This window comes from Lissotriton helveticus, chromosome 2_1 (genome assembly GCF_964261635.1).
Source record: "Lissotriton helveticus chromosome 2_1, aLisHel1.1, whole genome shotgun sequence".
In the NCBI taxonomy this organism is placed as follows: domain Eukaryota; kingdom Metazoa; phylum Chordata; class Amphibia; order Caudata; family Salamandridae; genus Lissotriton; species Lissotriton helveticus.
In genome coordinates, this window is record NC_136059.1 from 1,639,068,644 (window position 1) to 1,639,096,330 (window position 27,687).

At 40.1% G+C, this 27,687-nt stretch overlaps 1 protein-coding gene across 1 annotated transcript in view; it reads left to right on the forward strand.

The window, feature by feature from the left end:
- Positions 1-27,687, forward strand: part of LOC144820297 (uncharacterized) — a 192,435-nt gene that overhangs the window by 56,986 nt on the left and 107,762 nt on the right. Inside the window, exons 8-12 of the mRNA XM_078677878.1 lie at positions 3,397-3,459; positions 17,084-17,152; positions 19,839-19,883; positions 24,306-24,350; positions 24,886-24,963. Of these exons, the coding sequence (XP_078534004.1) occupies positions 3,397-3,459; positions 17,084-17,152; positions 19,839-19,883; positions 24,306-24,350; positions 24,886-24,963 (300 nt within the window). The remainder of the gene's footprint in view (positions 1-3,396; positions 3,460-17,083; positions 17,153-19,838; positions 19,884-24,305; positions 24,351-24,885; positions 24,964-27,687) is intronic.

Here is a 27,687-nt window from a genome sequence, read left to right on the forward strand (position 1 = left end):
AGAGAGATGCAGAGTATCACTGACATGTTTGTGTTGGTCAACACCGCAGCTAATAAATTTAAGTGATCTGAGTGCTTGTCCAGTGTATTTCGATGTGTTTAATAGTATTATTCATACTGATGATAAACTGACCTCTTTCCCGGAATTCTTTACAAATGAGTCAGTTGTGTCTTTAAACGTCAACAGGTGCATTAGAGGCTGTTACCATCAGACAGAGGCAATCAGCTGAGGAAAATTCGAACACAAAAGTGTGCTCAACCATGTTGGCAATGTTTTCTAGACCCTGCTAAGAGTGATGTTCCCGGACAATAGCATTGTCCTGGACTGTCTATATGGCACTGATAAGATATGGAAGCCCAGCTACAAAGCTACAGATTCTCTTACATCATAAATGTTGGCCCAGAAGCCTATATCCTGCCTTTTACCCCGGTGTACAAATGTTAAGTTAGTCAGATTGCGTGTACTACAATGTAGCATAGAAGCAATGCAATCACTGGCTTGTGGTATTCCAACCAAATAGAACATAGAGCATTGTAAAGAATATCGATGTTAACGATAATTAACTGTGCCGCTGGCAGAACATTATATGAAGTTAATTTTCCTATTTGTAAGTACTATTTGCACATTTATTTGAAATAACAGAACCCAACACTCTGGGACCCGAGCACCTAACAGTACATGCATGTAAAATGTTTTTAAGGCATTCTTTTGGTCTGGATTTTTGGAAACACAGTTGTCAGATATATATGTGTTATCAATACATAGAGAGGCTTTGAGCCCACCCCTTTTAGCGATTGGTTTTCTTTGACCAGCCTTTCAGTAATTGGCTTACTTTGAACAGTCTCTTTCAGCCGTTGGCTTGAGATTTGTCAATCATAATTTGATTCAGGCATTTGTGGTATTTATGTCTCATGTAATGTCATTGGCTATTTGGTCGTATCCTTCCACTCTTCATCGAGTGCTTGCTTTGAACTACACGAGGGACTACATCTCAACTACAGCATTCACTTTCCACTCCTGCTAGCTTCTTTCTGCATGTCCTGTCGTAATACCGGAACTCTGCTTGCGGTAGCACATTAAACTCATTGCTATGAGCTTGGCCAGTACTTGTTTCTTTTGGAAACCTCGCCGTCTCCTTTGGAATGAGATATTAAGTTGGGTTTAAAACACTATACGTGGTGCACGGTATCGCGGTAGCTCGTTTCAGTCAAATCCACATCACATTTCGATACGTGAAGAAATGTAATACGGCGAGAATTATCCCAAGTGTTATGAAAAAGCAATGCTTCCTCTTGACCTCGTAATATCGACGTTAATGAAATCCAGTTTCTGGAAATGACGGGTATGCACTGAAAGATATTTCAGAGTCTTTCTAACCACTGGAGGGGAAAAAAATATTAGGTTACGTGTTCGCAGCCTCGCACTCGCCCTGTAATTACTGAAGCAGCTCCAGTAGAAGTGCTCTAACTGCTTGCACGTGACTGGGCTTGGCGCGCGCTGGCTGGGATGCTAGAACGTTCTGAGCCGTTGAGCGCGTGCCCCCTTCAGTGAATGACAACGCGCTTCTGCGCCTGAACGTAGCCTTCAACTTTGAACTCTCACGTGTAGTGTGGGTAATAATCTCAAATACGTCACGTTTTTGATGTGCCCGATGTTGTAACATGGCCACTAACAGCGACAGCCACTAAGTGTTTGATTTAATTTACCTTCCTTCGTCTCCAGTTTAATTTTATGTTATTGTTTTTTTCCTCGATTGCATTAGTTCTCCACTCTTGTGTTGTTTCCCTTCCATACATCAAACCTCTTCCAATCCCTCACCCCTTCTCTCTCACTGCATTTTCTCTGTCATTCCCTCACACTCCTTTTCTAAAGCTGCCTCTCTTTGCCTCCCTCGGAGTCTTTCTCTGTTTCCCCATTAGTCTGTGTCTCCATTTCTATCGCTTTATCTCTTTTACTCTCTTTGCTTCATGCTTCACTTCTCTCCTTCTTTCTCTTCCTCTCTCTTACTGTCTCCTTGCCTATCTATCCATCCATCCATCTATCCATCCATCCATCCATCTATCCATCCATCTATCCATCCTTCCTTCCTTCCTTCCTTCCATCAATCCATCCATCCATTTATCCTTCCATCCATCCATCCATCTCTTCCGCCTCCCTCTGATTGTCTTTCTCCTCTCTCTTTTTTAAGTTATCTATTCCTCTTTCCTTACCTTTTCCCGCTGGTTGCTGTGTTTTGTTTTTGCCTGCATGCTATTCCGGTTTTGGGAATTATTGCTCCCTCCTGCAGTACATGTCGCTGAGACATGCAGGAGCTAAGGACTGCCACTAACAGCGAGGGATTCAACTTGTGTTTGGGCAGAAATTCACTCAACTCTCACTGATTGGCAGTAGCTGGCATTCACCGTTTCATTCTTCTTAACACAAACTCTTTCACCGCCACCACCACCGTTGCGTAGTGTACGATGTAAGAGTTCTGTAGACAGTGAATTTCATGGACAAAATAGGGGTTCACATATGAATTCAACGAAAAAGTCGTGAACTTCATATACATATATTCCTACATTATTACTTTTTTGCTCATTCATGTAAATAAAACTATGACTCGTGCAAAATGGAATCACATGCATTAGGGACTTGCACACATTTTCATAATCCTAGGATTACTTAATGTATGCTATGGACCTCATTCCAAGTTTCCCGTTAATTTGGGGATAACACCACACCTGGTAAATACCAATATGATCTGGTGCACTATTAAACAGGTGATATATTGCCGCACAATCTGAATTCCACATCTTGGAATTGGGGTCTAAGCAGTAATACCGCTTATTTTCCCACGTTGCGAGCCACAGAACCCAGAATGTACAGTGTTTTTCCCATAAAAAATCTCCAAGATTTTACCTGACAAAATTTGTGCAGAGAAAAAGAGTGGTATTAATGCACAAGGTAAAAACGATTAGAGCACAAACTCCAGTTTGAGCTCGAATCGGGAATAGAGAAACGTTTGCAGTACTTTGCGCCCAAATCAAGAACAGGGCATTTACATGCTGGACTTTAAATGTGCGTATATTCTAAATGAAGCTATTTCATAGATTGGCTACTTAATGGAAAAATATTATATGAAAAAAATCATACTTCTTTTGTGCAAAGGTTATATTCAGAATTTGTGGGACAAAAGGCCAGAGTCTCTTCCATACTATGCGAATGAATGTGGCATGTGAAAGCTAAAGGTCTGTTATTATATTAGATGTGTGAGTATTCGCTTATTATTCTGTCGACGGGCAGAGCAGACACAATCATTCGCAGGTCAGGACCTGTCAGAAGAAAGTTCTTTTTATAGCACTGTACTGTACTATTTTAAATTGAATTAATACCTTCTGTGTTTATCTTTTTAAGGGCGAACCAGGGTTCCTTGGTCCTCAGGGAGAGCCTGGGTTGCCAGGGTTACCAGGGACAAAGGTATGTGCTATTTTCTTCCACAATTTATTTCTGTTTTATCCTTTGTTTGGGGCGATTTCCATCTTAGACACCTCAGCTGTGCCATTCTTACTGACCTCCTTCATCATGTGCAGTACAGTAGTTCATAGATTTGCTTCACTTTTTTTGAGCAGGCCTGCCTGACTAATGGTTCATGCCATACCTTAAGAACTGCAGTAGAGGGTGGTGGAATGGAATACCCAAAAAGGAGGCATATTTAGATACTCAACTTTATTAGGTGCAGTAGCAAGGGCCCCTCTGGAGATTGATTACTATATAAAAGTGGTGAGTATGCCTTGGAGACATTTAACTAATGATAACGCAGTTCACGTAATTTTGGGGATCTCGCATTATGCTTGTTACACAAAATTCCTGAAATTATGCCATTATGCCACAACGTGTATTTATGCCTCAGTTCACTGGAAATGATAGCACAGGAGTGCAGGAACAATGGAAACAACTAGGAAATGAGTGGCTGTTGTTTGCAACAATCGCGGTTTTCGCAGTTGTTTTGTGCAAAATGTGTTCCTTGTGGTTCGTTATTTTCCCAAAATTTGACGTAATTACGCAAAAGGAAATGACTTGAATTTCACACACCAGTCAATACTGTTTTATGAAATGACCAATGGGGCACACTGCCTGGATTGTCTAACTTTTGCTAGCCAGTTCCCAATGTGAGCTCTATGGGGACCGTATAATAATAAGTTACAACCTTCTTGTGTGGAAAATACAGATTTGGAGTGCTTTTTGTATGGGATTTGCAAACTGATATTATGGAAGTGCCCTCACATCAGCGTCCGTAATATAGATTGTGTAAAATACACAATTCATGAGGGGTGCTCACATATTTGTCATTTGCATTGCCACAGCACATTTTTGCATTACAGAGTTTGCACCCAGACAAACCTGCCTGGAGCAGACTCATACCTATGCCACCCAGGCAGAGGTTTATATTTTGCACCCTCTTTAAAGAGGTCTTTTGGGCTTTTAGAGTCAGCATAATGGGTACTTGGGTGGGCCACCCCGGGAGCCCTAGTCTCCAGCCAAGATTCATGTCAGGTATACCTGCCCTTGAGAGGGAGCACAGTTGTCTGTTCATGGGTGGGTGAAGAGTTTCCACCATCAGCCACTTCCTTGAATGTTGGGGACTGTCATGGGCACACTCTGTGAGCACCACTTTCTCTAGCATTTGACAACGCCGAGCCCACCTGCTTTCAAAATAATCTCGTACTTGAGACTCACGCACAACAACGTCATAGTCAATCTGCAATTTAATTTACCCAGCAATCGCACCTATCACTTACTCCCGTACATCACACTGCCAAGATCACCAGTATCAGAGACTCCCACACCACTTAACTTTCTACCCTCCCTTTCCTTCCTTCTCCACCACAACACCAAATGCACTTAATTGCTCTCTCTCTGTTTTCTACTACTTCACCTACAGAGTTTATCTATATGTTCAAAACCAAAAATCCAACATGCCCACCTTTTGAGCTCCTCCATTCAGAAGGCTCTTTCTACCAAGGTCTTTTTCTGTCTACAATCTATTTTATCACTCCCTCTTACCTGGATTTTATGCACAATGTTTCACACCGGCTGTTATAGCACCCCTACAAAAAAGTCCCACAGCTAACCCTTAATCTACCATCTACTATCACAACTTTGTTTCTTCTCCAAGATACTGGAATTCCTAGGATTCAACTGCCTTACAATATCTCTATCTTCCAGAATCCTACTCAGTCCCTTCAAGTTGAGCTTTCATGCCCACCATTCTACTGAAAATACAATTAAAAAAATATATATATTTTTAATTTTTTATTGAAGTCCTCAAAAACAATACAAAATTATAAATAATATACAGTTCATCGACAGTACTTCATCTCATTTAGTCTTAACAAATTACATAGATCTGAAAAAGAAAACAGATATCATACACCACGCATTATAAAAAAAGTTATTAAATTCACAATGTCTGCATTTAATATGCTATAGAGCATATAAAAAAGACTATTTCCCGTAATATCAATGACTGCTCTCAAATCTTTTAATCAAAGAAAGTTCCCCAAATCTTCTCAAATCTTCTAATACCCCCTGCTCGTTGCGCGAAAGTCCTCTCACTAGATTTAACCCATTTCATCCTATGTAGCCATTCATAAAAAGATGGGATCTGATCTGTACGCCATAGTTGTAATAAAAGAGATCTAGGCACTGCCATAGCAATATATAGCAATTTAGCCACCTGGTTGGGAAAAGAGAGATCAGGATCATAACTAAAGTGAGATCAGGATCATAACGAAAATACAATTTATTGAGCACTTTATTTCTTCTGTTCACCTTATTGTTTCTGTTCATGTGTATTCACTTACATTCCCTCCTCATTCTACCTGATCTATCTGCAGCTTTAAACCCTTCAGACGTCCCCGTATTACTTTCCTTCCTTCATTCTTTTGGTATCAGGGGCGTTGCTTTGTACTAGATCTGCTCATATCCCTCAGACTACTCCTTTCAATTGGCATGGGATTCAAAAGGTGCCCCTTCCAGCTTTCTACCAATCAGACTCCCTCCAAAGTCCAGCACTAGCACAACTCCAAATCTTTTTATAATTGCAAATAAAGTACCTTCCGTAAACATACTTTGAAACATTGTACAGCTTACTGACCAGAACTTTTCCAAAAGCCATAACATAGTTTTCTGAACCGTTTGAATTTGGGAGGCACGTGCAGTTCCACCATTATCCCTCCCAATCTAAACGTCTTTGTTTACATGTTATTAGCTACTTCAAGAACACTCTGCAGATCTATACTTAAAGGAAAGTATCTATTTCGACTCTTTTCTACCTTTGATCACCTTTATCGAATGTATGGCAAAATTGCAATAAAAACTGCACCCTTTCAGATTTCATTTCAGGTAGATTATTAGGTTTTTGGTTTACTATCTTTTTTTCTCTGCCACCCACACACACACTCGTTTTCCCTAATTTTCCATCCTTCTCTTATCATTGTTACATGTATATTTTAACAATTATTTTGTCCTGTGTGTCCCTGCCTTCCCCTGCAATGAATAGTGCTTTCTACCTTCTACTGCACAATTTAAAATTCTCTTAATATTACTTGGTTAATTTATTTTTTCTTGATAATTTATACTAGCTGTGTTTACCTTTTACACATATTTGTGTACGAAGTTGTAATAGTTCATAAAGATATATATTTTTTAAATCACGCTAAACCATTGCAATTAAATATTTTTTATCATTATTCTTGAAAACATGTGCGGTGCAGTGGTTGATTTCTTCTTTAGATTCAGGTTCCAAATAGGAACCTTTGATTCTCGTTCTCATATTATTTGGTATTCGTGGTCCCACTGTTCCTCCAGTCCCAGCAGTTATCAAGGAAAATCTGAAATTGCAATTATTTCAATTACACCAGATGGTCTCGCTAGCTCTTTGGAAGCCATAGAATAATGTCCACATGAGCAGCTTGAAGGTCTTTTACTCATATGAGTAAATCTCATGTGTCCATGATTTTGCCACCTCAACGTATCCCATTGCACCAAAGGGTACATCATTGCCTTCATACAAGCCAAAGTACTCTGCATTCAATTATATAGCACTGCTCGGAAGAGCCTGTTTTCATTGGTCCCAAATGTTAAAATCTGTGCCTACTGTGTAAGGCGTCCTGCAACAGTCTTGCTTTATTAATGATACCTTCAGTGAACCTGGTTTGTGTCTTGACACAGCCATGTTTTTTTATTAAATAATAATTGGACCCTTTGCCTCCTTCTTGCTGTTATTCCCTATCTTAATAACACAAATGCTGATGTTATAAAACGTTAAAATGCCTACTACACGGTGTGCTGCATCAAGCACAGAGTGTATTGTCTTCTCGATTTAGCAATATTTCAGTTCCTCAAACAAGGATCTACATTCAAGTCAAATGCATCTCTTGTAAAAACAAGCCTTTCTGCCAACGCAAATATTTTCCTAACTCTATTACATTAACATAATTTTCTATCCCATTTTCACTTATTGGGAACATGTATTAATTAGTTTTGAATTCATACCATTTTATTTCTAGTAGTCACCAAACCGCCGTTCCTTTGATCTCATGTTCAATTCTGGCTTGACAGCCGAACTCTCTGCCTACCTATTGTTATCAGTGATTGAAAATATGCATCACATGGGCATTGGCTCCTGCTACAGGAGGATTTCTTGCTTACATTGGCTATTTGGGTTGTAACTCGGTCGCCAATCTTGTGCCCGCATTGCATTCCACGAGGGACTATTATACTTCTCAAAATTACACTGAATCATCATATGTTGATTTCTCGTAAACTCAGTGTATACTGAAAACAATAGTGATGTTATTTGTTTGCTCCAGCACTCCTTTTAATTATGTTTTAGTCTGGACTTAAAATGCCATCTAGACTGATTGGCTTTGCAAATGCTTGTTGTGTTTCTGTAACTTGTTTTTCTCTACAAGTCTGGAACTCTCTATGCACACTGACCCCTTCTACCATCCCCACTCTCCTGGTTTCTTCCTGGACTGCTGTAGAATCTGGTTGTCCAACAGCCCCCCTCAGTCTCCTCTTACTGTAAGATTTAACATCTAGGCAGACCCTAATGGTTAGTTAGTGGACGACAGAAAGGGCTCTCCTCCCCTAGTTGCCTTTGTTGTATGCATGTCACAAATTTTACAAACTCTGCAGGGAGAGGAAAAAAGAGGGGAGGAGCGGGCAGGAGTCAGGGGTCAGGGGAGAGAGCCCAGGTGGCACTCTCAAGAAAGTAATGTCATTTTGTTGAGAAAAATTAGGCAACCTCTGTAAAAGAAGGAGAGGAAAATAAGGTACAAATAAGTAATACACATTTTCCACACCTGCAAAAATTTAATGAATATATACAGCACAAACAAGTGATTGCAAAGCAATCCGCAAAACTTTTAGACATATAGGGCCCTATTTATGAAGGTACATGTGTGTATATAGACTTACTTTGCAAATGTACTCTTGCACTTATGTATAAATCTACACTTTTATGCTAGACATAATTTCCCAATGTAGATATACCCTGAAGAGTAGACTTAAATGTCTCCACCTTTCTATGTGGTGGGTGGGAGATTGACACTGAAGAGTACATTTACACGTTTTAAGTTATTACTATTAAAGTTTCACACATAGGCAGAGTTCTCCACCATCATGGGAGGAGCTCCCTATGGTATAGTGTAGGGAAAATTAATAGTTTATTCATTTAGTTAAAAAAAGATTCGAATATAAAATAAAATTGTACATTACCTTAAAATAATTATTAATAGCCTAAAATAATTATATAAAATGTAACAGCTATTTTCATCAAATACATTTTTTATTAAATGTGTAAATAATTATAATACTTACATTTATTTCATAAATATTATTTTTTAAATGAAATGTAGAAACAATCTCAGCAACACTAGCATATTCATATTTAATTGATATTGAATACCTTTAATTAAATGTTATTTAATTAATTCAAATAACTATTTTTTGAATACATGTTTAATTTAAAAAGTTGTTATAAATCAATCATTATTAATTTATTATTATAAATTGCTTAATTTTATATACTATAACTTTTTAACACTACCAAAATCAAATAATTTAATTAATTTTACATTATTTTTATGGGGGGGTTCAATTTAAATACCTGTATCATTATTTTCCCATGGGAGTTTTTGCAGTACCAGTGACTCACCATATGTGGTACTAGACTTACTCCAAGGATGTGCTGGAGTACAGTTACACCTATTTTGTGGCCTTTTGGGACGTGGTAACTTTAGAAATGTAGGGCCCAATTCACAAAAATAATCTGAGACAAAATTCCTAACTTTACGACTTTCGGTATTCACAAAGCGCATTTAGGAGTAGTACAGTTAGGATTCTTAACTTTACTGCTCCTAAACTGAGACAAAATCCTAACTTTACGACTTTCGGTATTCACAAAGGGCATTTAGGAGTAGTAAAGTTAGGATTCCTAACTTTATGACTCCTAAATGCCCTTTGTAAATACCGAAAGTCGTAAAGTTAGGATTTTGTCTCAGATTACTTTTGTGGATCAGGCCCGTAGTTTGTGAATAGCAATAGGCCATCTCTTGTGTGGGTATCCATCCTTACCTCTCCCTAAACCACTCCTATCTTCTCCCTAAGCTCCTCCTATTTCGTATTGTGTATTTCCCATTTTCCAACACCTGCCCTATTTTCCTCCCACATTTACTACACAAACATATACTTAGAGTTGCAGAGAATTTAACCACTTTTGAGGAAAGCCCCACAAGGAAAATATAGGAGAGTTTTGAGGGGAAGAACACCATCCCTAGGTTAGTGAATAGCGTTTTGTAGTATGTGAAGTTGTACTGTACTTAGTAGTACTTCACGTACTACAAAGTGAAGTTTGTGAATAGGTCCCATAAAATTTAGAAACATTGTGACAATTTAACTTTTTGCACACAAATAAAGTTAATGCATTATGGTAACATCACATAGCATGTCAAACCTTAATTTTTCAGTGTTTGGGATTTTTAGCTTAAGGTCTGGTAATATTACAAAATAAAAGGATGTGTTCACAAAAACTACAGACTGACCCCCAGACAAAGTTCGAATGTATTTGTTCATCTGCCTGTTGATTTGTGTAAGGTTTTCTTATATTATTTGTTTTAAGATGGTGTTTTATTTTTTGCTTGATGATGAAAGGTAAATAATGTTATGTTATTTAAACGGGAGGTGGACATCATGGAGGGCAACAGAGCACATAACTGATGTTCCTAATACAATTGCAAACCCTGAGGTGTGCTAACATACAGTGACTATCTTAGATTACCCTCTCATTCATTCCTAATTATTCCAAACAATAATTTGAAAAATATATCGAAGCACGGTTAGCAACAGGACATGAAAAATGAAAAAATGAAAAGAAAGCATCTGTGGGCCCCTATTTTAATATTTGATAACCACACTATATTCATACACAGGTTTGGTGTGGAGGCAGGAATACATCACTGACAAATAATAGATGGACCGTTCAAGAGAAATTACAGGCCATTAGTCATGTTTAGCCAGGGCGCATCTGTGTTGTGTTTGGCATGACAACAGTGCTATAAGTGATTAGGAGGTGGGATGCAGACAGAGAGATTATAGGTGAATCTAGCATGAAGAAAGCACCGTGGCATGCACTCTGCTGCTAGATTCATCACAATAAGTCAGCCATACCAAAGGCCCCCACACATTGTGATTGCACTGTGTCGCTGCCTGGGGGCCTTCCCTCTCAGTGAACTGTTGCTTTTCCAACAGTATGTTGCTACTCCACGCCTGTATCCATACACGCGCAGAGGTACAACAGAATAGCGGGCTGGGATGACGCTTCCTGCCTCTCTCGTACCGCCATCAGTATTGCCTCGATGTTCCCTACCTTAGACACCATGCTACCATTGTGAATTCTGCACTGTGAGTATATTGTAGACTTTTTATCACTATCCCACTTTAAGGGCTCTAAAGTTTCCCAGACTGATAAAAATGACTTGGCAGATGAATATGTCAGCTCTACTGGCATGGCATTGGTGTGTCCTAAAGTTTGGTTGATCATCATCTGTTCACGCACCAGTCTCAGGTGCCCCGCAAGTGTCCTTTCAGTCAATCACAGGATGGGTCGTGTGCTAGGTTGATTATGGGCTGTACATCATTGAACCACTTCCAGTTCTCAGCAGAGTAGAAATGTGGGTCAGTGTGAATAGCTTGGTTCATGGGTAGCATGGTGATGGCTAAGCTCAGGGCAGAACCGTTTTATGTTAATCCCCCTCTACCCCGAACAAATCAGATCTGCTTAACATGTTACATATATCACATTAGTGGCCCCTTTCCCATGCAAAATACCTGAAAGCAATTGTAATTTCAAAGAATTTGTGGACAAGCAGTGGATGTATTTTGGAACATTTCACTAATTAAGACTCAGACATCTTAGGTTACGATTGAGAGTCTAGTGGACAAGGTACTTTGTCCCGGTGGGACGGAGTATCTTGTCTTCCAAACTCTCAGTCCGCCTGCCCAATTTAAAGTTGGGAGGACTGCCAGGTTTATGTCAGAGGGCTTATTCTTGCTGTCCTTGGTGAATGACAGTAAAAATAGAGCAAGCACTGGCAAAGCCAATAGGTCTCCTGTGGAGGAGCTATTGGCTTGGCAATCAGGTGGGGATGGGCAACTCGATGGGAATCAGAGGGGACGGGGGGGGGGATAATGGGGTGATTTTAAAAAGTGGTATGAAGTGGCCAGCGCAGGTCACTTCATAATACTTTTTTTCCTTCTGTCTGGAGAATAAACAGAGACAGTATGGGCATGAACCCAGGAAAGGAAGGCAGTGGAGATAAGAAAGAGGGACAAGTTAAGAAGAAACAGGGATGGTGTGGGGATAAGGTAAAAAAAAGCGATATGACGCAGCCAGAGTTATCCACGCCATCACACTTTTTTCAGAAGAAATAGTACCAAAGTCACAGTGTGAGCAGCTAATGCCCTGCAGAGGTACGCTAATCAAGCATAATGAATCTGTTGTTGGCCTGTGTGCTATGTAAACAAAAGAAAGTGATGCATTGCAAGTGCTGCACAATTAGAAGGCAGCAAAAATAGTGACTGATGCTAACGAATGGTAAACAATGGCCAGGTTCCAAGCCCATTGCTAAACACAGTTGTCTCGCAAACAAGAGCGCTTTCACTAGTGCATGCTGACACAGGTGAGACCTAAAAATGACCTCCACGCCATGGGAGAAACTCTTGTGGTGTTGGGGACCATTCGTTATTTTCTTATCCAACTTCCAACTCCTGCTTTGGGAGTTAGAATAAACTTTTAAAGGTTTGCTGTATGAATCTGTCACCAATGATGGAAGCATACCAAACTTTTAATTGGCTTCATATGAACAACCATGACTGGTTCAAACAATCCTACAGAGTTAATTTTAAGGCCAATTGCAAACTCTACATTTTGTTGGAGGAGTAAAGGTCGGGTGGCAGACGTGCAGTCCTCCGCCACCCTGACTGCCTTTACTCCATCTTCCAAACTCTGAATAGGGCCCTTAATTTTTTCTCCTTTGCATTTAATAGCTCAAATCATTTGGCAGTGATTCATTTTAAGCTATTATGAAAATCAGTTTAATTTATTTTCAGCTATTTTATTTTAATATGTTCAAGGCATTGATGGATGAACACTGCCAGGAGGCACATAGCAGTCTATCCAGAGCATTTGACACAGTTGATCACACATCATTCTGTTTGACCGTTTCGCTGAAATTGGAGTGAAGGGGCAAGTGTATAATTGGATGTATTAATTTCTATCAACTCATTCTCAGCAGGTAACTTACCTGCTCACCTCAACTCAAAAGACACTCTCATGTGGAGTGATTTTTAGGCACTACTTCAAGTAAAATATTCTATTTTAGGCCTTCAATTTTCACACAGGCAAATGACAGAGAGATTGAGAAAAACATAAATTAAGCAAATGTTTTCTATAATTCTGAAGTGTGCTGGAGACAGAGAGTTCAGTAGGATCAAAACACTGTACTTGGTGATGCACAAATAATAAATATTCACTGAAACGCAGATACAAACATTGTCAATTTTGTGCAATACAGTTCTATCAGAAACACTGTATGTCTGTGTAAATGTAGTGTCCAGCTGAATGAAAAATGTGCTGTCTGTAAATGACACTGTACTACCACACAATGCTTTAGTTACATTAAAAAATCACCTGTCACATGTCTATTAAATGTAGGTGGGTCTCGAACTTTTGTCATACTAAAAAGAGGGTAATGGATTTAAAATGTTTGGGAAGCACTAATGTAACAGATTTATAATTAGGATACGCAAGACAATATTTATCACAACTATCCAATACTTATACACATGCTTTTGTATTATTGGATATTTATTTATTTGTGGAATATTTATAGAAGAGACCTAACTGCATGAACAGTGGGGCATGTTATAAATAGCTAAAGACAATTTTTAAAGGAAGGTGCATTAGAGGAACAAGTAAACGTATATTGTTATGTGTATTTGTATAACACACTTTCACCCCTGGGGGTATCCTGATCCTTTGCAGGTGTGCGAGGGTAGCCCTGAGAATCCTAACTTGAAGGGCCAGGTTTTCAACTTCTTGCAGAATTCAAGAAGAGATGAGGAGGATCTAATGTGGTGTGGAAGGTCGTCCCATAAAAATTTTTTAAACTTTGCTTTATTGAGTTTCTTGTAAAACATGGAAGAAAGCAAAGAAACAAGCAGTGCAAAAATGTGGAGTTCGGTCCAATAGTAATATTGCTCCATCACATCCAGCCCACGCCATAATCATCAGAGCAGTACAATTACATATAGGTCTTTGGTGGTATAAAAACATACATTTAGACTAATAGAATGATGAGTCTAAGACATTACCCAGTTCTCAGTGAAAACAGAAGGGTATCAGTCCAGCTGATTCCTGTTTACCCTCTGCAGGGAAGGATGTCCAACTTATGACCAAGACGGGGACCTACATACCCTGCGTTCAGGTAATGGGGACTCTAAGTCCAAGTCTATCATCGAGTAGGGAAGTCTTGGCAGAACACCCATCCTAGGAAATTAGGTTGGGGAGCGCTCAGTAGAAGTACACTGTACCCAGTACTTATATGCCAGCATTTATACACTGCTTTAACACAATGGTGAAATTACAATTGTTCATTTTTTTTACCATCCATATATTGCTTATCACTTTTATCTGCTTCTATTAATCACAGCAGCACAGATATTCTATACAAGAATCACAATGGTTCAACAAATATTGAAAACACCCCTTTGTGTATTTCTTTTATATCTCTCTGAGTGAGCACGAGTGAGTAAAAGGTTGTAGATCTGTTACCACTATTACTTGGGGAGTCAGGGTTGTCACGTTCTGAGTTTGCCCAAACCATCTGTTACCTTGCCAGGTTTAGAGGTACTTATGGTGGCTTTGTGAACTAGCAGGTCTATAGGCCAACATATCCCGAGGGGGGGGGGGGTGGAATCAGACTGGCACCATTCCAACGTTTATGTTGTCCAACAAACAAACAGTTGCTACTGAAAAGTGGCAACCATATGACATGCCCTTATAGACAAAAAGTTATCCCCTGTACAGTTTCGTTAGAAATATTCAGAAACATTGCCAAAGTCAAAAGTCGGCATTCAAAGTCGGAACCATTGGCTTTGGCTTGTTTCAGGCTGGGCTCATATTGCAAAGGGGTGTGAGACAAGCAATTTCTTCACATGTAAATTGGTTTCCCTGCAGGAAAAAAGCACCTAAATGCATATTTTTCTCCAGCACGTGTCCTCCTCCTCAACAACGCGCTGCAGAGTGCATGAAGGAACTCAGTTAAACATGGATATCTACAAATTGTGCAGCTGTTGTGCTTACACAAAGAGTTCTGTGTGAAAACCTAAAAAGTTGAACATTTACGGAAATCATAGATGTGTATCTTCATGGTGTGTATTTCTGACTTTTCAAAAAAGATTTCTGAATTAGGCCCATAAGAATGTTTTCCTGCCCTGTTGACAAAGACATTTGATGAATAACCTCTATTAAAAAGCTGCAAAGTATATACTGGTTTATGTCACTTGTGGTAGCCCCAGGTCATGATTTCATCTTTACCTTTCTCATCAGTATGGGTGAGGCGAATATGGGCTTCTTCCGATGCTCCCCATTACAGAGATCCTTAAGCCATGAAGTCAACAGCGGCAACCTGTCTCCCATCCACCTAGTGGCCATTCTTCATTTCTCTAAGAGCAGAGAAAGCTGGGCCAACCTGTAGGGAATCTTGCAGCCATTGGGTTTCATCACCACTCCCAAGAGGCAAGCCAGCGGGGTGAGGAGGACCTCCAAGCCAGACACTCTTACTATGGATGGCACCCCAGTCCTCCAGAAATTCTGAATCCTAGTGCAGTTCCAAGCCAAATGTAGAAAAGAGGTCCCCAGCTCTCCACATCACGTGCAGCAAGCTTCTCTTAGGGGGTCTATCATGCTCAATTGCCGTGGGTCACATAGGTGCAGTGCATGATAATAAAAAGCCGTAATTTGAACCTGTGTTTACATGACACCTGCCTCAAAAAGAGGTAAGCCAGTGGCTGAAGTGGGCTGACCCTGTAATCCATGGTGTAGGCTGAGGTGGGCGAAGCAAAAATGTGAATGACGGATCAATGGATGAAGGAAGATGGTTGAACAAAACCTATAAATGAGTATATATATATATATATATATACATATAAACTTTACAGGGCTATTTTCATGCGTGTTTCCAAAGTGGAAAATAGCCTGTAAAATGTTGCTGAGTATGCACTAATCTATGAGTTCCGTGCCCCGGTGATGCAGAAATCCCTGTGCCTACTCCAAACTTAGCAATGAAGACAAGCTCTCATACTAGCCGCTGATCCAAAGCACTCCACTCCTCTATACGAGCAGATCTGTATTGAATCTGATTTTATTGATCAAGGTGGAATGTAGTTCCAGCCCAATAGGAGTTATGAGATCTACAGGATGACCTCACATTGTGTGTTTTCACCTGGAAGCCGAAAAATCGTAATGTACATTTGGGGCAAAATGAGGAATTACTGGTGGATAAGACCCCAAATTACAGATCTTCCTTGTAAGTCCTCATTTGCTAGGGGACCAATAGTGCCCAATGAACACTGTGCCAGACTTTCCCAGCCCCGTATTTACTGGTACTCCATGTATATGTAACTATAGAGGAGGGAAATAACTGCCCCATTTCCTGAGCTCCATTTACACTTGGGGCCTAAGTCTAAAGTGCTAATTTACACTTCTAATGATTTACCAACTTGTAAAATTAGAGGTGGGGTTACATCTGCTCTCCTGGGTGGGATGTAGGCATTACAGGGTGGGTGTGCCTTGGAAAGTTTGGGAATACACACACGATTATGAGTTTGTTGGTGTTTACAACACAGCCCATTCACAACCTGGATCCAGTCAGCTGCAGAAAATGTAGGCCATATGTCTTTAGACACCTTGTTCACATGGTTTGTAAATGGGTGAGACCATGTTAGGCCTTCAACTAAGTAAGTATAGATTGTCTATTGATACTTGATTACATCATGCCCATTTGTAGAGGTGGGTGAAAGTAGACTATGCACAGGAAAACATCTCTGGGTTCTAATGCAGCATGGAGAAATTGTCAGACAAATGCATTGCTGCACTGTATTTTCAAATAAAAAATATTTGAGTAAAAAACTGATTTCAACATAAAGAGTTAAACTAAAACACTTGATAATGAAGAAATGTTGGTGTTTTGTCCCTCCCAAGTATGTCAGAACTCCTTTCCCGTCCTTACCCTGCGTATCTGTCTCTCGAGACTCAGGTGGTGAGGGTAGAGGGCAAAGGTCATGAAAAGGCTATGGGTTATGTCAGGGTATCAATGTTGCAAAATGGTGGAAGTGAGCAAACACACCAGTTTTTTCTTACTAAGGCAACTTCTTCCCACAGACAAGGGGAGCATTAGTTAATATGTCAGCAATACCATGTTTGTGGAGACTCAGGGGTTATCCTATGTTTACCTGTTACTCTGATCTTTGACAGGGGGAGAGAGGAGAAGCAGGCCCCCCCGGGAAGGGCGAACGAGGGGAGCATGGAGCGCCAGGGCCCAAGGTCAGTCTTACTAACATTCAATTCTGCGGCTTTGGGGGTTCCTAAAGCCTGCGACATCTGCTTTGAAAAACTGTTCGGGTTTTAATGAGAAGACAGCAGCATAAATCACTGGGCCGGTGCATTCGGGCTAGACATGATTCAATAGGACTCCAGGCAATACACTATTTGACTTCCAGAATTGAGGCCTTGACTTTCTAAGGAAATGGAAATAGAACAAAACCGTATTATTATCACAAACAATTTTGACATTAACTTTTAAAGTTCTAATTCATCCCTGACAGCATATAAATTGCAGGAAATTCCGGCAGCATGTATAAAAAACTGCCCTTCTTTCCTGTTTGTTTTGAATTATAATGGGATTTACACTGAATGCATCTGAATGTTTATTGATTTGGTTTCTAGATCTTTCTCTCCAGTGAGTTTCTAGCAGCTGTTGGAGAAACTCTTATATATGGTGACACACACACTAAATTGCTGGATATCTGATTAAAAACATGGCACACACCAAGCTTGTCCAATGTTGATCAGCCGTGGCCCATGCAGATAAGAGTGGTGGGGCCGGGATAGAGGGGGGGGGGGATTCGACAGACGACCATGAGGGAAAATTAAAGAAATAATTAATTTTCCCTTGTCATCGTCTGTTAAATTACCCCCCCCCCCTCCCCAAACAGGCCCCACCGCTCTTACCTGCATGGGCCGCGGCTGATGTTGATTACAAAGTCAAGAACCGTACCCGATATTCTGAATATCCATGTGAAATTGCTTTTGCACAGAATGGAGCTTTTTCAAGCAGGCATGTTGGAGTACATAAAGTAGTATTGTTGTGGTACTCTTTCATATTGTCTTCATGTCTTTGTGGAATGACCCAAAATATCTAAAATGGGACAATTCTGTGAATATTCATATGCATTTAGTAAAGGACTGTTCCCTCCTTCCAGTTTTACTGATAGGGAGTGGATCATTTGGGGGTTGATTCAGAAAGTCTTAGAAGAGTATGTAAAAGTTCTCATAAATGCTCATCAGCCTCTTAAAATTAACTCTTTAATATCACTAATGTTTTTTCAAAAAATCTGGCCCTCATGCGTCAGCGCTGGAAAGCTCGGTACACACCATGACAAGATACATTTCCTTCTGCATGTGGGAAAGCATGCGCCTACAGATGCAGTGATGCAGATGTTATAGACTGGTTTTGTCATAGCACATCCAAATGTAATATAGATTTTATAGAAGCAACCCAAGGGAAAGATGTTACAGCTAATTTGTATGATAAACCCCTTCTTCTTTTTTACGATAATTCAATGGCATTTTACCCTTCGGCTTTGAAACCATATCTGCCGAAAAGTTCACCCTGAGCTATCCTCCGTAATCGAGGTAAATGAAAGTTGGCCATTATCTGATTTCTAGGACAGCTAGGTGAAAAGTATCAGTCCCATTGAAAGTGCCATCACATTATTTTCTCTTCCTCTTAAATTCTTTGGTCCTTCTTGATTTTCCATTTCTTGTATTGGGCCACAGAGGACTTTGTTGATGAGACTTTGCTTGGCAGGACACTATCATCAGCACCTCCTGCTGCCACGTTCCTGGACCACACGAGTAAACTAAGAGCTTGAATGAACAGGGGTGCTGGCAGCTCTTCACTGAATAGAGAATGGAATTTTGAAAAAATCACAAACAAGAAGCATTTGTCATTTTAAGTGTTTAGCAAACAGTGAAGTAATGTAACAAAGTTTGACAGCCAATTCCTCATGTAAGTAAATATACATATTCATGCACCTATTGCTCCAAGAAACGGAGAAGAGGTCTGCACTAAATTAAGGCCCATACAAGACTTCAGACAGTGTCTAGACATGGCCCACTTAAAAACCACCACCTTCTTGCTTGAGTGCACCTTTGATTGAAACAAACATTCCAAACAAATTGGCATAAAATGAAAGGTGACAGATAACCACAACCCCAAACCAACATGTTGTCAGTAAAACTGAAATGAAGCAACCATGAGAAGTAACCCACTGTGGCATCTAGGTGCTACATCAAGCCTCTTAAAGGAGAGAACAGCTATTCAAGATACGCATAAAGCACAGTATCAGAGAAAAAAAGGGCACATATCATAACTGCAAAAGGGGCATTTGACAGGTGTGCAGGTGGTCTTGTGCCTTGGCACACATATTGATTCAGCTTCAATGCGGGTACAGAGTGATGTCAAATTTTTCCATGTCAAGAGTGAATAGTTTTTTCTTGCATTTTGGGACCTGCGGTTTTGCTTAGCTCGTTGTAAACTGAATATTACTCTTACCAGAATACAATGGAAAAACAGACATGGCTGCAACTGGCACCTGACCAGGGATATCTTTGGGTGTTTGAATGCATACCCTGGTCACATTTGTGCATGCTCGAGGGGTTTTCTTGGGGGTCACTCAATGTGTGATGAGTGTTGTGTGCACATTGCTGCTCTTTTCCCATTCCTAACTTCTTTGTGCATTCTCCCTCACATGTGGGGTAATATGTTATGTTCACCATGCTACCATAGCTTCAAAGGTCATAAATGTGTAGATTGTGATGCATGTTAGAGAAATGGATTCTGCTTTTCTAGAAGGCATGGCTAATCTTCGACTGTCTGCTCTTCCTTTTTCCGACATGTATGCGCTCTTCTCTTTCCTTCCTTTTCTTCGTGCTTACGGCTGAACAGGGCGAATCAGGTGAATCAGGAGGTAGAGGTCCCAAAGGGTCAAAGGTCAGTAGAAGTTAATGTGCACTTTTGTGTCTAGCTTTGTGCAATGTCTGGATTCTAATCACAAACTTATACACATTTTACATTCCACGCATCACACATTAAAACTGTTATTGCATAATTGATAGCAGAAACTAACCAGTCATATTTGAAACCAAAGTAGTGTTTGCCATGTTTTGGACGCTCCAGGGGTAGGTGCTTGGTGGACTGTCTTAACTGGAACCTAGAGACCTTGACCGGATGTACTTATGCATTTTCTTGTCGCAAACCCAGTGATTCGGTAAATCACAGGGTTTGCAAAAAGAAAATGTGGTTTTCTAATATACTAGGCCAATTTAGTGTTTTGGTAACATGCTACTGAATCACTAAATGAGTTCAGGAAATCATAATTAATGGCTATTTGGAAGAGGCATGTTTAGGTCGTCACTTTCAAATTGCAATTCCTCACCAAAATGCAGTTGCAAGACAATAACACTTCAAAGGAGGTGGCAACCCGTTCGCAAACAGGAATGGGTCCCCATGGAACACATGTCACAAAACATATTTTGTAGTAGGAGGCATTGGTCCATAGCTCAAACAAACTTTTCTTTTTTTTGTGAACAAATACTTTTTTCTTTAAGGAAAATGGGACGCATTTTGATGGTTTGCATCTTTCATTTAAAAGCAATCATAGACATGGCGGTCTGCTGACCCCAACAATTCACCATCTCTGTGACAGAAGCGAATCGTAGTAGGTTGCAATTTGTGACCTGCCTCATTAATATTGATGAGTTTGGTCCAATTGCTACCCACTGCGATTTGGGATTAGTACATAGGTCGGTTGTGAACATACAGTTGGATTAGATTAAAGTCGGTGAAGAAATTTTTGTGAATCAAATGCATGTACATCTAGTAGCCCCCCTTTTCTATACCTGGTTTTGGCACTTGTTCAACAGGTTGTGGTGATTCTGAGCTAACCACGTAATCCACCTCTTAAATGTGCAATTTATTTTTGTTTAGAACAAACTTGTGCATTTTGCCCTCATGTATTATTTCAATACTGTGTTTTCCCATCACGTCTTATTTATTGCAATCTGATATAAAGCAGGTTCTAAGCCCGTTCTGTGTATAGCGGCTCATAGTCAAGATGCTCTTGGTACAATAACAATATTTCTCTGGTATGATGCTCAATGTGCTGTATCAAGTACCTCAAAAAGTGACAGCAGGTATGCATTTAGGGTGTTTTGTTATGGGATGTAGACTAAAGATGTTATGTGCCCTTTGTTAATGCACCCTCCTCTTTGATGAAGGTCACTATCACCTTATTAGTGCATAGAATATATTTCTGCTTTCAGACTTTCCGTCTAATTCACATTAAATCACAAATCTCTGCAAGCATCAACTAAGCCAACTTAATGCAGATGTGCATGACTTCTAACCTGGCTCATAAAAAACTGAGATGTACACAATGGGAAGTTACACTTCTTGTAATGTTCTATCATGCGCCCGCATTGCCTAATCCCTACGTGTGAGGAATAATCCCCTTGTGTAAAATCTGTGGGCCCAATTCACAAAGGTAAAGTTAGACCAAAAGTTTAAGTTTAGACTTGAAATCTAAGGGCCCGATTCACAAAGGTAAAGTTTGACCAAAAGTCTACCTTTAGACTTGAAGTCTAAGTTTGCACCTAAAATCTAATTTTGCACTTGAAGTCTAACTTTACACTAGAAGTTTAAGTTTAAACCTGAAGTCTATGTTGAGACCAAAAGCCTAACTTAGACCAAAAGTCTAACTTTACTATTTTCCAGTATTCACAAACGTATGTTACTACTAGTAACTTTACTACTAGTAAGTTTACTAGTAGTAAACTTGCTAGAAGTAATTTACCTTTGTGAATACCAACAAGTAGCAAAGTTAGAATTTGATCTCGGTTAGACTTTGTCTTAATTTAGACGTCAGGTGTAAAGTTTGACTTCAGGTGTAAAGTTCGACTTTATGTCTAAACTTAGACTTATCGTCTAAATTTTCCTTTGTGAATTGGCTCCTATGTGTGTAAAGCCACACAATTTGTATTCATTAGTTAAAATCTATTTTTCTTTAAAAAATATTTTTCTTCATGAAAACTTCTTTTGTTTAATTTCCTCTCTGAAATTCTAGGCATTGTATGCACCCCCATCACATCCAGAACCACTTTTGCGTGGTTCTCAGGTACTGTCATGATTGTGAATACCCACACAAAAAGAAATCTGTAGTATTTAACCTCCATTCTATCCACAACTCCCCTGATACTTTACTTATGAGTGTATAACAATCTGCATACTTATTGAATCTTATGCTCTTGCTAGGGAGATATTTGCACGCAGAAACATGCAGACATTGTGTGTGTGTGAATCCGAACTGGATTTGCCCCTGTGGAATGTTCCAACAACCATGTCAATATGTTTGTAACTCAGGAAGAAGTTGTTAACAAGACTCTTGAAGGACACATGGATCAAATGTATGCAGAAATGTGTATAGCACTTATAGTACTTATGTAGGGCTATCAAACTTCTCTGTCTCTATCCACCTAGTTTGAATTTTAATAAAGAAAACTATAATGGGATGGCAGTCACTGAAGATATTTCAGAACATTCGTGTTCAGAAGCCTTCTCAATGCTTCAGTGTGTCTGTTTGTATTTGTGTGTGTGCAATGGGAGAATACAAGTCAACAACTCACACAGTGCCACCGTGTGTCACGCGATTTCGGCTCCCTTTATGTGGTCATTCTGTCAGAAGCTGATATCACGATGGCAGGGAAGACGATCTACAAAATACACTACATTTACATTTACATTTTACTGCACAAAGTGTCTTTTCCGCATGCCTTTGGAGGCTGTATGCAGCCGATATCCATTAAGGGGTGGGAAAACACCCTAGGACATCGACAACAGCTGCCGCAACCCTTTGTTTTTTTTTGGTTTTTTTTAGAGGTATTTCCTAACTGCCCATGACACAGGGTCTCACCTCAACTCTTCTTTTCACTAAAATCACATTGTTTTCAGCATAAAGTTTGTTACATCCCCCCCCCATGCTTTATTGGCCAGAGTCTGGAGTCCCCTTCCCACAACTTCAATTCATGCTCCCCCTGGTGGCCAACTCGCAGTATGAAGTCCTCTGGTGTATATCATGAATGATTGACTAGAAACGTCCATGATTTCATCAAAGTAGCTGTTAAAGGCATGATTTCAACTGTTTCCGTCACAAAGTAACATTTTCCAGAGGGAAAGGCAAGTCCTGCACCAGGTACACTAGTTAAATAAAGCTTCAGACCGCCGGCTAGGATTCCAGTTCCTTCAGAGTTGAAAATTGATCAGTTTTTCAGCCAGTTTCCAAACTCTAAGATAACCACTAAAATGGAGAGTACTGGTGACTCTATGTCAGCCAATGTGTTTATTGTATTTACTTTTATATAACAGTTGCACCGCAAGAACCTATCATCCTCTGATAGGTTAAGGTGTCTAGCAGTATAACAGACAGTCAAGACCTTGACCGACGTGAATACTAAATGGACATAATGTACATTATAGTGCTATTATTTAGGGGTGCATAACATTCCTCCTCCCAAAACTTTTCAGACAATCTTTTCAAAATATCACAAGTTTCGCTCTATAACAGTCAAGAAGAGATTGCCGCTATAAGGACAGTGAATATCATGCACATTGAAGTGCTTTTATTTAGGGTATAAAATGTTGCCAAGCTTTTCCTGTGCATTCTTTGCTAAATATTATTGCAAATGTCCTAAAAGATGCATTTTTATAAAAGAAAACGTGCACAAAAGTAGGTTTTTCAGAATAAATTCCCCCTCATGACAATGCTTTCATAGAAAAATGATTTTGCTGAAAAACCTTCTCCAAAAAAACTTTTTACAAGAATGTTCGCCCACGTGTGCAGTTTTGTGGAGTCATCAAAACTGTACAGCCTTTCAAAATAGTAAAATCTGTAAACGTCATAAAACTCAGAAGGTACATCTTAAATTTCACCCATCTGCACGCTTTGTTTTGATTTGATGTGAGTACTGGAATAAGACGTAAGATTCAAGACCAAGAACGGTATTAGGGTCCTCTTTTATATAGTACCATGATATTAATAGTGTTTTTCATTTCTACAAAAGCATTTTCTTCCAAACAATTGGTAATAAAAATCAGAGAACATGCAATTGGACTCCTTAGTTAAAACATGTACTATGAGTGTTTGTGGTAACCAAAACTCAGATAGGGGTGTTCTCTTTGTAAGTGTAAGCAACACTTGGGGGCTGTCTCATGCCTTATCACTGATGACTTGCAGGTTTTTACTTTGCACCTTTAATAGAATGTATGTTTTTGCGTCTGGCAATGCTTGAACATGAACTTACAAGCTAAGCTCTTGCATGACCTTGCTGATTAAGCTATTCTATGATTCTTCTTTTTTAGGGTGATGGTGGGGATCAAGGCATTTCGGGGCCTGTTGGACCACGGGTAAGTCAGCCCACGAGGAAGCGCAGCCTTTAAGGGAGACTTTATATGCATCTCACAATACTCCAACTTAATCACTATCAGCTTGTGCTGAGAAGAGCTGGTACTTTCCCTTTCGAATGAAAGAAGTGCAGGCGCTCAGTACCGGACAGTACCTACCCAATTAAAGCAGTGGACCAGGTGTTTGAATTCCCTCTGCTACATTGGGCCTACAGTATCATCGTAATCAAAAAGAAAATGGCTGAACTTTTTCAACATATTACTTCCGTAAAATGTCACCTTGGGAGCACTTGCACTTTATCAACCACCTTTTTAGACTGAGAAAGTGCTAAAAAAAATAATAATAATGAAACCCAAATTGCTGTAAAGGAAGAGTAAACGGTAGCTATAGAACATGTTTTAATATTGTATTTTTATGTTTTGTGCTACCCCAGCCAAAAGTCTGTAGAGGTTCAATTTCTACTATCTCAGAGAAACGGGGTGGTGCACTAATGCTTTATGTCGCTACAATCATCCTTGCGTTTTTTGATGTTAACAGGGTCCACCCGGACAGAAAGGTGACCAAGGAGCCACAGAAATCATAGACTACAATGGAAACATCCAGGAAGCATTGCAGGTACGTAGTGCAGTGCACTATGGGTGACGACTTGTGCACGTTGTTCTGCACCATCATCATTCTGCACTGTTGCAAATATTATTAATTCATTACTCCAAGTCGTAGACCTCCCTATCACAGTCCTGGTTCCCATCCCTCCCTCCCTGTTTCGGCTTCTTGTGTTTGGTGGTGTAGAAAGATGATCGGTAAGGTCAAGGGTTATGTGCCAGAGGATGTGGGTTTGGCCTGGAGGGTAGGGATGGGACCAAAGGAGTTTTCAGCTAGGATTATCTGTGGGGAGGAGCTATCGCTCATGTGTTTAAGGACTGTGATGGGGAGGTCTGACGAGGAGGTAATAGACCTGTGTATTATAGGCATCTCCCTTCAGTGACTTTATTGGAAAATGATGATATCTTATCAAATAGGTACTCTGCTTTACTTAATGAATGGAGTTTTTGTGTGAAGGTATCTTTGATGCCTCTATTGACGACAGAGGCTTTTCTATGTTTACATGAAGAAGTTGCAAAAAACAAAGGCTTACGTTATTGTTTCAAGAATAACTATGTTAAGAAAAGGACTGTTGCATGCACTTTTTTGTATTTGTTTTCTAATATGATTGAGCATATATCGTTCTCCTTAGAACAAATTGTGATGTACTTTTTAAATTTGCAATTTTCATCGTTTGTTTTCTAATCTTTCTTCTGCTGGCTTGTACTCTTAATTGTGGCCTAAATGCATATCCAGAAGTTACCCTTGTTGGGATTCTGGTTCAACCTTTATAATGGGCTAAACCGCTCATAATCCCAAATCATGGAGTCGATTGGCCCGCAGGACCTGCAGAATTAGTAACTATCCCTGATAGGTTCACAGACTACCTGAAGCATCCCACAGTCGTGCAGCTCCTTTCTCCCTCCTCCGCTACTTGAAAAGCACACCAGCAGCAGCACAGCTCCTTTCTCCTGACTGGAAAATGGTGCATACAGAACACACTACACAATGACAGCCAAGGAGCACAGCTCCTTACTCCCAATAGGGAGCAGGAGAAAGCGGATGTATAACGGTACAACGCGGTATAAAACACCGCAGACCATCACAAGGCAGGTTTTACAACGCAATTCGTTACAACGACTTGCGTTGGAGGGAGCTGGACTTAGGAGTAGTATAATTTACTATTCCAACTCCAGTCTACATACAGTAGGGAAGGTGTTGGATAGTAAATTATACTATTCCTTGTCCTAGAGCGCCCTCCAGCGCAAGTCGTGGTAACGATTTGCGTTGTGAAACCCGCGATGTAATGGCACTGTGGTGTCATTACTGCGTTGTAAAGGATGTTTCCCGGAGAAAGCAGGTCATGCTACAGCACAGTGGCGTCACATGCTGTAGTAGAAAGCACTATGCAGTGGCGTAGCAAGGTCAGGTGGTACCCGGTGCGGAAAATGTCTTGTCACCCGCCGGCTTGACAAAGTGGCAAAAATATGTGTTTAAAACACATATTTTTGCCATTTTATCACCCCCTCAGTGATGACACCCAGGACGGTCTGCTCCCACTGCACCCCCCTTCCTATGCCGCTGGCACAATGAATATGTAAGTCATTAATAGACACTAGCATTACACTTAGTACAAGATAGGCTGGAACAAAATGTGCAAAAAATATTTAAGTATAATAAAGTTGAAAAAATGCCTTCCAAAATATATCTGTAAGTAATATACTGAACCCAGAGTAAACATTTTTTTATACCCGTCTATTAAAAACATGCACTCGCATAATATTCAATTGTGCAAATGTACATTTCTTCCAGGCAGCAGGCACCCTGGCAAGATGGCTTGTTCCTTGTTTAGCTGCCTACCCTTCCCTCAACTTCACAGCACGGGAGACTCCCTCCCATCCACTTTAGCTGAGCCTAGGAATTTACCGTCCTAGGGCGGTTGTCCTTTAAGAAAAAGTAGGGGAACTGATAAAAAGGTATGGGCACATCATGCCCCTCGGATCCCACCCACTTCAAACTCTGGCTAAAATAATATGCTTCTGATGCCTTTCATGCTGTGGGTTCAGTAGTCTATGCCCTTGCCTCCGGGTGGAACACTACTGACCATCTTTCCTATTCACAAGCATGGCAACAGTGGGACATTCGAACACCAGTTCAGTGCTGCTGTCCCCCAATTATGATTCTGCGATTCAGACCTGCTGTTGAAGTTACTATCGACAAGTTGCACGCGTGAGTGGTGCTTAGTCCTGCTGCATGGAGAAATCTATGAGGGGCTGGTAGTCAAACTAGTCCCGGTGATTTCACCCATTAAATAAAGTAAATATTGTAGTAGCAGCGTCATCCCAAAAGAACAGCCATGTTTGTACTTCAACTAAAATGTGTAAGGCCTTATTTAGAGAGGTGCAATTAGGACATTAGGGCAACAGCCTGTGTACTCTTTGGCTAGTTAAACAGAATGAGATGAGGACTGGGGCAATTTAAAGGTCTCAATCCTCAGTACAATCCAAAACAAGGAGAATATAAAAAAACAACAGGTCTGAGGATTTACAACAACTAGATATACTGTCTTACACCCTTTCGGAGCAGGGCTTAAGGCATTTAAGTCTCCCTGAACAAGGAGGTTAAAAGCAAACTAAGCACGCACAAATAGAAAATAGTTGACCGACAAATATTTTGTATTCATATTTGGTTGAATATTGACCGGTTTTGTAACTTGTGATGGTTTTTATTAAATGTAAACAATAAGCTTGAAAATAG